Below are 13023 nucleotides of genomic sequence, written 5' to 3'. Positions count from 1 at the left end.
TTCCCCCCCCCCCCACTTTATTTATAGGATTTTCCACAAATTACAAAACATCAAACATTTTAGAATACTGTTGTACATTTTAACATATGTAGAAAGAAAGAAGATAGGCAGGGATATTTCCAGGTGGACTGATTAAAAAAAAAAAAAAACACTTGTGCCAACCAAAACAATTGTTTAAACAACAAACTGAAAGTCTTATAACAGGAGCAGTCACACAGTAGAGAATAATGTAAAAATTAACTATCTTCCAGTATGCAGGGAGTGTACGTTTCCATATATCCAAGGAGAGAACCCCAAATTTTATAAAAGTTCTTGGAGGAACCCCTCAGTGAATATCTAATTCTTTCCAGTTTGATGAAGTTAAAAACGTCATTAATCCATAAGGAGTGAGTAGGTGGAGCAGATGACTTCCAATGCAGTAAAATCCGGCTTCTGGCCAAGAGGGACACAAAAGCCACAAAATCTGCCTTGTACCCTGAACAGCGAACTGACAAAGGAAGTGTACCAAACAGTGCTGTTAGACACAGGTTTAATTGCTGTCCCAACTACTTGAGACATTGTCTCAAATATTTCCGACCAATATCCATATAGAGTTGGGCAGAACCAAAACATATGTGCCAGGGTTGCAGGAGCCTGACGACAACGGTCACAAATAGGATCAACATCAGAGTAAATTTTAGAAAGTTTGACCTTAGTCCAATGAGTACGATGAAGTATTTTGCATTGGATCCAACTGTGTTTGGCACACACAGATGAGGAATGCACTCTGTATAAAATGCTTTCCCACAGTTCGTCTGAGATGTCTTCTAATAAGTCTTCCTCCCATTGAGATTTTATGGATGTCAGTGAGCTTCTATGCAGAGAACATATTTTGTCATAAAAAATTGAAATCATCCCTTTCTCAATACACATTGGTTCGAGTATTAAATCTGTAGGAGTAGGAAGAGGGGAGGCTAGGGAACTGAGGATGCATATTATGGATAAAACTGCGAACCTGCAAATATCGGAAAAAATTGTTTCTGGGCAGCAAAAACTTATCTGAGAGCTGTTGAAAGGATGCAAAAACATCATCTATATATAAATCTTTAAACACTGATAAACCATATTTTGCCCACTGAGAACAAGTCCTGTCCATCATTGATGGTGGAAAAGCAAAGTTTGATGCTATAGGGGCAGATATAGAAAATGTTTGTAATCCATAATACAGCCTAAACAGTCTCCAGATTCGTAATGACGTTTTTACAATTACATTTTTTGTATAGGTAGAGTGTAAACTATTAATAGGGGAGTATAACAGGGCAGTCAATGTAGTAGGGATACATGAAGTTGTTTCTATGGCAAGCCACATAGGTGAGCTTTGCGACTGGGACTGGTTTAACCAGTATTGAAAAACCCTGAAATTGGCAGCCCAGTAGTAGTGTCTAAAGTTGGGTAAGCCCATACCCACCAGAGATTTAGGTCGCTGAAGAAGTGCTTTGCTAATCCTAGCAGTCTTTTTATTCCAAATAAACTCTGAAACTAACCTATCCAGTTTCTGAAAAAAAGGATTGAGAAAGAAAAATGGGAATGCACTGAAACAAATACATAAACTTTGGGAGGGTATTCATTTTTACAGAATTAATTCTGCCAGCTACGGACATGGGATGCACCGACCATTGTTCAAAATCTTCTGAACCTGGAGCAGTAGATGACACAAACAAATTTTAATAGTCATACAAATGTGCTCCATTTTGTTTATGCAAAACAGAATGTCCCATTCAGATGCTTTTTCCCAAAAGATTCTTATGTGCTGCATATTCCGTATGTGCATTGTAAAAAGAATAATTTCTTTCAATATCAATGAAAGCTTAAAAAAAAAAAAAAGAGTAAGAAAAAGTGTATGGATGACATGACTCATGTAGGATCTCCTGAACATCTCATCATGAAGTTTTAATCTGTTTATTGTTTCTTTTGTCTGTAATACTTGATCGACCTAGGCATTATCCACTTGTCTTCAAACATGGCAAATGAGACAATTGTCGCTCATTGATCAGTATTTTCTGTTGGACATGATTCAGCTGTGCCAGTCCTCCACTCTGGGAGTATATTTACTAGAGAAATCCTATCGCGGTGTAATTAAACATTGATTTTTCAACCATAAACAATTAGAGTGCTGCATTGAGACAGATTCAGTCCTCTAGCGTCGCCCTCTGTGATTATTCGTTTGTGTTTCTGTGATTTCAGGGATACGATGATGGTTATGATGGGGAATATGATGACCAGAGTTATGAGGGCTATGATGACAACTACAGCAACCAGTGCACAAAGCAGAAAAGGTGCACATTTATTTTTAAAAGACATTTTGTCACAACATGAGCTACTTAATGCTTAACTTTGACTCTACGTATCTGTCAAAATGTCTCATAAGAATTATTTTCCCTCCTACAGTGTCTCAGAATATTATGAATATGGACACGGTAATAATGATGAAGCCTACAACAATTATGGTAAGCATCTGATCTACAGTTCTTCTAAAACAACATAACTTTTTCATCCACTTTTCTTTTAGCTTACTAGGAAACTATTAGGATTTTAGGTCATCCGTTTTGAATGGTGCACCACAAAGAGAAACACCCTCTTGCATAGCTGTAGTTTGCATAGCAGGCGGGCTGAAACTCAGTCATGGCACATTGCCCACACCAGTGAGAAACCTCTTTGCCTCATTCATTTTCCATATTGCTGTTAAATGTTTCAGAGCTAAAGGTAAGGAAAAACACCTAGCGGCGTTTGCCAGTTGTTAAATCACCGAGGCCCAGGCCACAGCATCTGCCATCTTACCTTACTAGTCTGCTTCAGGGCTGGGTTTTAAGATGCACTTGAAAACGTGGACTTTAGCCAGTAGATAGCTGGAGGCATTGCTGAGGCCCACCAACAGAGTCAGAATGGCCTTTCATCCATTACTTTGGCTTTTGAATATGTGCCCTCTGTGGATTACATTTGATGCAGTATTCCCTCTGTTCTTGGCATGGATTGTTGTTTTCCTCTGATGCCAGTTTCCCATTGTGTACGTGCCTGCTCATTAATTTTGCATTGTGACAAATTGTGCAGTGGAGTGTCAAAGTGTTAACAGGAATGAGTTGACGTTTTGCCACTTCTTGGCTTGAAACCAAGATTTCATTGTGTTAGGAAAGGTTTTGCCCATACCACCTCAGAGTAAAAAACAAAACAAAACAGTAATTGAGACTCTGTATCTCACAATAGCGATTTTCTGACTTCCTATTGCACACAGTGTCTTTAAGTTTCACAGTTGAAGCTTTGTTTCTCACAGCTGTTTGGTTACAAGACAATATTTAGTAATATTATTGATTTAACTACACTGTTACGTCACTCCACGTTCAGATAAGAACAAAATTTGAACTGAATTGAGCTGGATAATGACACTAACTTTGCAACATTGACCCTTTTATTAAACTGAATTGAAACAACATTAAACTAAATAGAGCAGAATAATGACACATTAGATTCATAATTGATCAACTTGATGAGAAGTCAAGTCACATTTATTTATATAGCACTTTATGCAACTGTTTCAAAGCAGCAAGAAAATAAGTAATTCATTTTTCATAATTGCAACTTTATTTCTTGCAATGTGACTTTATATCACAATTGTGACAATTTCTAACAGTGTGACTTTATTTTTCAAAATTTGACTTTATGCCTCACAATTGTGTGAAACTATTTCTTGCAATGTGACTGTATGACAATTTTGACTTTATTTCTTGCAGTGTGACTTTATATATCGCAGTTGTGACTATTTTGCAATGTGACTTCATACAATTGTGACTATTTGTTGTAATTGTGACTGTCTCACAATTTTGACTTTATTTCTCACAATAGTGAATTTTTGTCACAATGTGACAACACTATTGTGACTTCATTTGTTGTAATTGTCACTGTATCTCACAATTTTATGACTTAATACAGTATAACAAAATTTGACTTTTTCCTCACAATTTGACTATCTTGCAATTGCAAATCAATCGTTATTATTTACTATTTGACCATTTGATCTCACAATTATGAATTTATTTATCGTAATTGTAACAATATATACCTCACAATGTGACTTTATTTCTTATTTTTAACGTATCTCATGGTGGAAACAGACTTCCATAAGATTGCAATGAGAAGAGATAGTTTTTCACAGTGAGGAGGAACTAAGGGTAAAAGCTATTTAAATATAATGTGAGTGAGGGAGAGCTTTTTGTGCGGTAGTGATCATTACACAGAATACCGGAATAAAAGGGATTTTGTCATGATGTATAATGGTTTTTCCTCCTTTCTCTGTGAAATGCTAGTTAGCAACAATGAAGGTTAAGGTTCTTTGCCCTGAAGGCGGGCTGATTGTTTCCTCAATGGCCCAGCGATCACACTCAGAGAACCTAATGGAGCATCGGCTCCCAACACATACTGTATTTAAATGACAGCAGGGTCATACTGTGAGCTCAGCCAGGAGTTCATGCCTCATCTGCTCTGCCTTTGGTAACTGATAATTAGGGCAATGTGACATTGTATATTTCTCAAATCTACGATAATGTACCGAGGAGAACATGCAATGCCCTAGATGGGATGCGGGAATGGAGCTCTAAACGAATTATTGAAATGTATGTGTAAGATGATCAGCTGGTGCTCAGTTTATAATTTTGTAATGCTTAGAACAAAAGAAGCATTAAAAATCGTCATAGCATTGCATTTCAGCCATTTAAAGAGGCTCCTCTCCTTCGTAACATCTACATTCACTTGTTAAATTCCATTTTTCTCTAAAATACTTTAAATGAAGTCTGTTGCAACTGTTGTAAGCAGTTCTATATTTTTCCCGTTTAATCGTTCCACTTTTAGCAGAAGAGGACTGGATATCATCGCGGCCCAACCTCAAAGCTCCAGCATCAAGACTTACTCGAGGGGGCTACAGAGATCACCCCTATGGTAGATATTAAAGGTGCTCCAGATCATGTGACCTCCATACAACGTCAACCTTATTTACTAAATAATCTAAAATGGGATTGTTAAGTGATAGGTCAATCATGTTTTTAAACTCACATTAACCTTGGGGAGGGGGGGGGGGAGCAACATGGTCCCTTTTCTTATATGAAACTGTTGACTTCTTTGTATGATACCTTATGAACGTTAATTCTGGCTAGGATTTGGCAGTGTACTTTTGTCATTGAATGCTCCTTCCTTTAGTTTTCCATTGTTTGTCCCCCAAATGTAAAGCATGGAATTAGCCACACATTGCGTTAAGACAAAAATGTATGAGGAGAGACTCATTTTGTACATAACATCTTTCGTAATTCTTGATTTGATGATGGTAAATACTGAGTTTGTACATTTAATTTTGATATCAGTATTGGGTTTGAAAGCAATTGGCTATGTATGTAGCCACATCCAAGTGCTTTGCTTTGTGTGTAGCTTGTATTTGTACATAAAAATGTAATAAAAAGGATGTAAAGCGCCTTGTGCAAGCTTCTCTAAATAGGTGATCATAATTGTTAAACTTGTGTTGCTATAATTTGTTAATAAAGATGAGATCATTTTTGTAAAATTAGATTAGGTACGTACTTGTCTGTAGTACTAAATGCCTGTATGACCTGAGGAAATGGATAATATGTTTTTTTATAGATATCTATTTAACAAAGAAAAGCCACAAAAAGGAACCGTAGAAACGTTGTCAAGTCATTTTGTGTAATAATAGATAAGCTTAATTAATAGAATTAAACTTTGTTAAATAATTTTTAACATTTAGCTCTAAATTGTTCATTGACTCTTGATTAGTCATTTAAATGTTTAACATGTTAATGGAAATCAACTGTTTAGACCAATAAATTGAATCTTTTTTAACACACTCTTTAAGCTTCAGCTTATTAAACAATAAGTCGGACTGACTTGTCTGCGCTAACGTGACTCTGAGAATGATATGGAGATTCAGGAGGTAAGAACGTCCCAATATTCCAATAAGATGTTCTAAGTGCCTTCAGTCTTTGGTGTTAACCACTGTAGCCAATGTGAATATGGCTGATATTCACAGTTTCATCACTCGCAGGAGTGAATGGGATCCAGTTAAAATGCTTTATCTCTGCTACCTACAGTACATTTTCCTCTTTTGCTATTTATGTTAATGAACATCAGAAGGCTGCATCTGTGTTGTAATACCAATGCTTTTAAATATCAGCACTATTGAAGGCCCTATAGAGACCTGAACTCTTTTTTGTGACTATTAGAACTGAATGCTGACGCGTATTAAGACTTCGAAAAGGATGACTAAACGTTAAGCAGGTAACCCTAATAATAACTAATGTTGCGAATGCCAGTCACAAATTAAGTTATTTATACTTCAAAAAGTAAACCTGCCCTCACTAACCCCAAATAAATGCCTCGGCCCTCTAAATCCGCTAATAAAGTTAACTAGTGACATCAAAAATGACTTACTAACACATAAGAAGAAGAAAAAACAATTAACAATCCATCTTTTAAAAGAAGCTAAAACTGATCTTTAATACCTGACCAGCTAAACTAAGCTTTTTAACCAGACACGCTGAAAAAGATGGTTGCTCTCAAATCATATTCTGCTCCGACAGCTTTTGTCCAGCCCCACAAATTGGTTTACTTTTTTGATAGTAACATATGCTTTGTCAAACTGTTTTCAATCCATCTGTTATTTGTGCATGCGAGTGTACGTTTGTTTTGACTTGTAGTCTTACTCATTGTCTCTTCTTACTTCATTTTGTGTATTATACTAATAGCGCCTCGAAATCTATATCCTAAATTTGATTTATCCTTCCAACAGGTACCAGTCTCTCTGTGAACTGAGATGCAATGGATTGAGTCAGACTGGGTAAGCTGCAAAAGTGTCTCTAAACATGATAACAAATGCATTCAAATATAGTTTAGGTGTATATTTGCTGGGGTTTATTATGACTTCTTGCCTGATTTTTATTATTACGGAAGTCCATACATCCATTAATTTTCAGCCATATAGGTGGGAAACACTCTCATTTGGCATAAATCTGTCATGCTACATCGGAAACACCCAGTATACACCTATATGTACCATAGAGCTGTCTTAGAGCGAGACAAAACAATAAAGCAAACTATTTTACTTCAAACTGAGGAGCATGTACTAATGTTTTGTTGTGACAGTACAATTAATAAACCATTTAACAAGTAACACAAACATCCTATTGGGTTATAGCTTGAAGACAGAAACCCACACAGTATGATATAGACTTATGACACTACGCACAGATTAATTGCACGACTAAAATATTAAGTAGTGATTGTATGACCTCGAGTGAAATGTGGCCTTCAGGAACAATGCTTTGAACGTTTGGGTAATTAACTTTTTTTTTTTGTATTAAATATGCTGCAGGAGATCCCCGCATGTGAACAGCAACAAGAGACAAAAACACAATATTCTTTGGGACTCATTCTGTTTGGTTTATTTGTTCTTTTGCTAAGGCAATTATGCGCATCAGAAACAAACAAAAAATGTAAAATCATTAAACGCAACACTTTCAGTATCGATTTAAGCTTTTTTAATGCTTGGGTCTTCCAAAATGCATATATTAGTCATTCTATTAATTTTGACATTTTTTTGGTTCTCTTGATGGATGGAAGTCTTTTGTAGAGGTCAGCCATGTTTTATAGTCTAATTAAGGACAAGACAGGGGCATGCTCAAACAGATGCGTTTTTTCACACAGAGAACCATTTGTAAGCCAGCAAAGGATGAGTAAATCACTGATGCTTATCAGATGGCTTATTTGAGAATGGAAAGGTAATAGGAACGGAAACGATGGCAAAGATGTTTTAGTCGCATTAACACTGCTGTGATTTTTGATCGTTAATGGTATGCATGAAATAAATCTTCAACCGTTATATTAAATTTGTGTAAAATAGTATGTAATTAAATGTAATGAAAAAGGGATTATTCATTATTGAAATCATTTTTATGGTATTGTGATTTGTGGACTGGTATGATTCTGAATGGCTTTAGGCTTGCTATTTAAAATGGGCATTGTCTTGGAATCAGTGGCACACAGGTGGCTATTCTGCTATTTCACAGTAGTGCCTTCAGCATGAACATGTCAGCAGAGGGTTTTGAAGCTTGGATGTATATCTCATTTGTCTTTATACAGTGTTCCACGGTGAAAGAGAGTGCATGAGGTCTGATATTTTGAATGCAAACGTAAAGGTGGTTAATATGAAAAAAATATCAGTTTATGACTGATCTCACATGTGCTGTGAATTAATGAGATTCATTAGTAACAAGCAACTGGACTTTTTAGGCTGTTAAATCTGGTCTTCTGTGATTCACAATGCATTTTCTTTTTGCGATTTGTTTTTCTGCGGTGAGTAAGAATACATTTATGACAATAACAGATTAATGCATGATGCTTTCTGTTGGGTGTCTGTAATTCACACACAAGACATTCAATTTGCTGTCAAATACTTGTGGAGTTTCCATCACTGTTGAAAATCACTGTTGCTTTCTATGACAGAGTTGGTCATCACATAGAGAGCAAGAGACAGAGATGGAGAGTCGTTTGAACAAAAGGGCTTTAGAATCATTATCACATTTCTTTCGCATAATAGGAATTATTTGTTTGTATATATATAAAAAATACAGCTGTGGCCCAACAGCAACTTTTAATATACACTCTAAAAAACACTGGGTTAAAAACAACCAAATTTGGGTTGTTATTAACCCAAGGGCTGGGTAAATATAGGACAGAACCCATCTTGGGTTAAATTTACCCAGCAAATTGGGTTGTTTATTTAACCCAGCATAATGGGTTGATTTAACCCAGCTAATGGGTTTATTAATTTTTACTATATTACTAGCTAATTTTTTACTTCACACATTAAACTTTTAACATCCAAAGTATTATATTCTGTATCCTTATGAATAAAATCATTTATTTTATGCAAAGCATCAGGCTTTTCCAACTTTCGCAAAAAGACCGCGACACTCGTTAAAGGTGATTCACACCGCGCGCCTGTATGTTGCTCTGCATAAAATTGAACGATATACAGCACAGTAACGATTTTATAGATAAAATAAAATGTACACAAACCTGTATTTTACCGAAGAATGCATCAATTCGATGGCGATTAGAACTGCTCTCTCGAGAAGGGAAGACGCCAAAACAACCCAAACACTGGGTTGTTACATTTGACCCAGGAGCTGGGTAACACAAAAACTACCCAAACACTGAAAAAATAACCCAAAAAATGGCTTAAAAGACTTAACCCAGCATTTGGGTTAAAAAAATAACCCAGGATTTTTTAGAGTGTAGCCATGATATTAAAAACTAAGGATACTTTCACAACAATACAAAGGCACAATAACAAAAAACATTTTTTTGGTACATACTTTCCTCAGCTACTGACAATTTTGCTTATATTTATTTATTTATTTTTAAGATTAGTTGCATTTTATTAACATCTACAGAGTAATATCAGCACATCAGAACTAAAAATAAAGAGGACAAATATAAACCAGCTCCAAACACAAGAATGAATGTTAAAATGATTTTGTTAGGCAGCATGGTGCTTTAACACATTACATGCTGGTCCTGTAATTCAGTTCCTTTGGGTTTAACACAGCAGGAGAGCAGACAAACAAATGTTAAGGGCACAAAGCTCTTAACTGTACAAAAAGAGAAATCGACAAGCTCCAATTTCTTGGCAGCATTCAGACCTTCGAAATGTGGGATGATGAGTCTGTTGGTCTTTTCATCTTTTAAATTGTGGTCTTAGTTTATTTTATACTCCTGTGATGTTGATATCCCACAATGTAGTGCCTCAGTTAAAGCCATTGTATGGGAATTAAACAGACTTTTATGACTCAGGCTTGAAAGAGTGTGTGAGCCTCCCGCCTATAGCCTCTTCAGAGGGTCCTTCAGGAATGAACGTGGATAATGGAAAGAGACCAGTTAATCTAGCCTCCATTACTTTTCCATAATCAATAATCAGTGCAGACGATGTAGAGATTTGAAAATAAATCCACTAAATTCTTTTAAATGAAGCTTGTAGCTTTTATTTAAGCCTGAGAATGTAATGTGAGATGTAATCATTACCTACGTTAAGCCATCGGACAGTCAGCGTGGAGGAGAGTGAAAGAAGATACAGCCTTTTCTTCAGTAGATCATGAATCATAACCGGTGTATAAAAATAAAACAGCCGAAACAACTGCATGATGTGGTTTGAGGCAAAGAGACGTGTCATGCTATTAATTCTTCAACAAATACCAGTTTGTCAGACTGTGCTCGTATTCATGTTATTTCATCTATCTTCAGGCAAGATTTTAGACACACATATTATCGCTGAGGAGGGTATGACTATATCATCAGCAGTTCTCTGACACCAAGTCCTCCCACATATCCAGCTATATCTCTGCCTTTTATGCTGCCGAGAGTAGGATATCCCTTCCCAGCCTCTCCTTAAATGTTCCATTTGTTTAACCTGAGTAACATCTCTTCCCTACCGTTGCAGGCGCTCTGCAGTCGATATGTGGAGCATACTGATAAAAACCAATCAGTGAGAAGTGAGGGGGCTCCGTCTCATTTGGCTGAGGAAGTGCTTATAAACAGTCTGTGCACAGATGCTGTATGCCAGGTAAGTAGTGTGTTTGAAAACATGGAAAGCGTAACCGCAGCACTTCAACATCCAATTACAGAAGCCACACTTCCTTGAGAGGATAGATGCAATTTCATGTTACATATAGATATTGTGTATACCTGCCTCTTACAAGTGTACTGAAAGCTTAGCGAAAAATAAGTAAACTGCCTTTACTTATAATAGCCTTAGTTTATATATTATTATACGTATATTACTTATAATAACAGTATATTAGATTATACAACAGTTAAGTGCCATTCACACCGATGATAACTATAAGTATAAAATTTTAATAATTGTTGTAATTCTGTGATCACAGCTATAACAATAATGACACAGAGGAACGATATTGGTGGAATATCTTTCCGAACTATTCTTTTTCCACCTGATGAATAATAAAAAAAACATTGACAGCCAATTAGAATCCACCCGACCCTAAAGAACTCAAGCATTTAAAGAGGCAGACAACATAACTGCAGCGCACTTAAAATTATTATTGTGCATCGATGTGGATGCTAATATTGTTATCATTATAGTTATCGTTCTTGGTGTTCACACTGAGAACAATAACTATATAGATAACTATAGTATCCACAGTAACATCTGTTGTACTGTATGCGTGCTACAGTGTCTGCCCCTTTAAATGCTCAATCTTGTTAAAGGGGTCATATGATATAGTGATGTAGATATGTGGGGGCGTGTTAGAACGAGCCGTTTTAGGTAGTCGTGGTTAACTCTTAACTTTTATAAAGAATATCTCTTTGGATTTGAGACTTTAGTCTTTGCAACTTTACAGATCTTGTTTATGCACCAAGAGCTTGTAACACTCCAAAGAGAACGGAAAAATTGAAATCGCATCATATGACCCCTTTAATGTTGGGTGGATTATAAATGGCTGTCAGTGTTTTTATTGTTCATCAGCTGAAGATTTTCAAATTATAGAGATTCCAATTATATAATTCCTCCATGTTGTTATCATTCTAGAGTCTCATAGATAATTAAATGCTAAAGTTATCCCTATAGTTATTGTCCTTGGTGTGAACGGGCCTTTAGTTCTTTTCCTCAAATTTGATTGGCTGAGCAGCATTCCATGAGAGCCAATAAACAGGCCAAAATTTCTAGGACTTTTACTCTTAGTAGCACTCTGCTTTTGTCCGTGTTTCAGATGGACAGATTGCTGTTCTATGCAGTAAATATTACAGATTGTTCAACAACTTTTTCAACAGTTTTCATAGATACACCAATAGGAGTGAATAATTCATTCAAATTATTTGTTTAAAATCACCGATTCATTCAGGAATGAAACAAGTGTCTTTATGAGTGCATCATTGAATCATTCACTTAATTGATTTGTTCAGAACCACAGAAATGAAACGCAACTGCTTCAATTGTAACTATTTTAGTTTTATATTGACAAAATAACTGGCAATATTGTGTGCAAATGTGAGTTACTCAATATTAGAGTCGTGTTTATTGAACTGGTGAAAAAATATTACACTTGCTCTTCTTCTGGTCTGAACATCAGCAAAACTCACCGCCATATCGCAGCTGTGCTTCAAAACCGCAGCACTTTTGATGGTGCGATAATCAAATATTCAATTCAGCATGCGAGACACAATGTAATTATCCTTTAGTTTTTAATGAATCTCAATTAACAGTAGTCCCACTCTTCTCATTATAGAGGACTTTCCTCTTCATTTAATAAGCACTCCATATGCTTTAGGAAGACATGCATTTGTGACTTATCCTGTCTCCTCTAGTGAAAATCACACTCCTGTAGTCCCTCCTGAACACATCACCTGGAAAATGCAGCCATGTTTGCATAGCATCTGTTTATTTTTGGTGTTCAACTGATTAGTATTATGGCGGTATAATGGATTCCAGCGTTATTTGTGCTGTTTTGGCAGACACATTGCACCGAGCCATTCTCATGCTGAGCTTATAACTGTGTGAGCTAGGGTCCACATTTTCAGGGAGCAGGGAGCCTTGCTGTTTTCACCTGTTTTCATGTAATCAGTTTACCACTCACCCATCTCTTCATCGGTTTAATTCTTTGCAAATTACAGCTGTTTTGGGAAGTTAATTGTTCTGCTGTGATTCAAGGACATTTGAAAACAAGACAATAAGTGATTAATTTAAAACTTTGAGTGAAATCTTTGTGGAAAATGGCATTTGAAACAAGGAGGTCATGGAGAAATCTTTCTATTAGCATTCCCATTCATGTGCTGTGCGAAGTACAAGGGATAAACTGTGTACTGTATGTTGCTTCCAACTTTGTCAGAATATGAAACTAATTTTAAATTAAACTAATTTTTATATCCTCATACCCCCCCCGCCCCCCCCACACTAATACTAGTTACGGTGTC

At 36.2% G+C, this 13023-nt stretch overlaps 1 protein-coding gene across 3 annotated transcripts in view; it reads left to right on the top strand.

The window, feature by feature from the left end:
• Positions 1 to 13023, top strand: part of LOC107666564 (KH domain-containing, RNA-binding, signal transduction-associated protein 2) — a 65341-nt gene that overhangs the window by 51645 nt on the left and 673 nt on the right. The window contains exons 7-11 of one of the 3 annotated variants that reach the window (XR_001631682.1): positions 2224 to 2315; positions 2428 to 2486; positions 4879 to 4965; positions 6824 to 6871; positions 10532 to 10654. Coding sequence is in view for 2 of the 3 variants with exons in the window: in XM_016457973.1 (XP_016313459.1) it covers positions 2224 to 2315; positions 2428 to 2486; positions 4879 to 4976 (249 nt within the window). In the remaining variant the exon portion in view is untranslated. Of the gene's footprint in view, positions 1 to 2223; positions 2316 to 2427; positions 2487 to 4878; positions 5730 to 6823; positions 6872 to 10531; positions 10655 to 13023 lie in introns of those variants that run through there. The other 2 variants (XM_016457974.1, XM_016457973.1) reach the window with 2 other exon arrangements.

The sequence above is a fragment of the Sinocyclocheilus anshuiensis genome, unplaced genomic scaffold (genome assembly GCF_001515605.1).
Source record: "Sinocyclocheilus anshuiensis isolate Anshui unplaced genomic scaffold, SAMN03320099.WGS_v1.1 scaffold63, whole genome shotgun sequence".
NCBI lineage: Eukaryota > Metazoa > Chordata > Actinopteri > Cypriniformes > Cyprinidae > Sinocyclocheilus > Sinocyclocheilus anshuiensis.
This window is presented reverse-complemented; position numbering and strand designations above follow the sequence as displayed.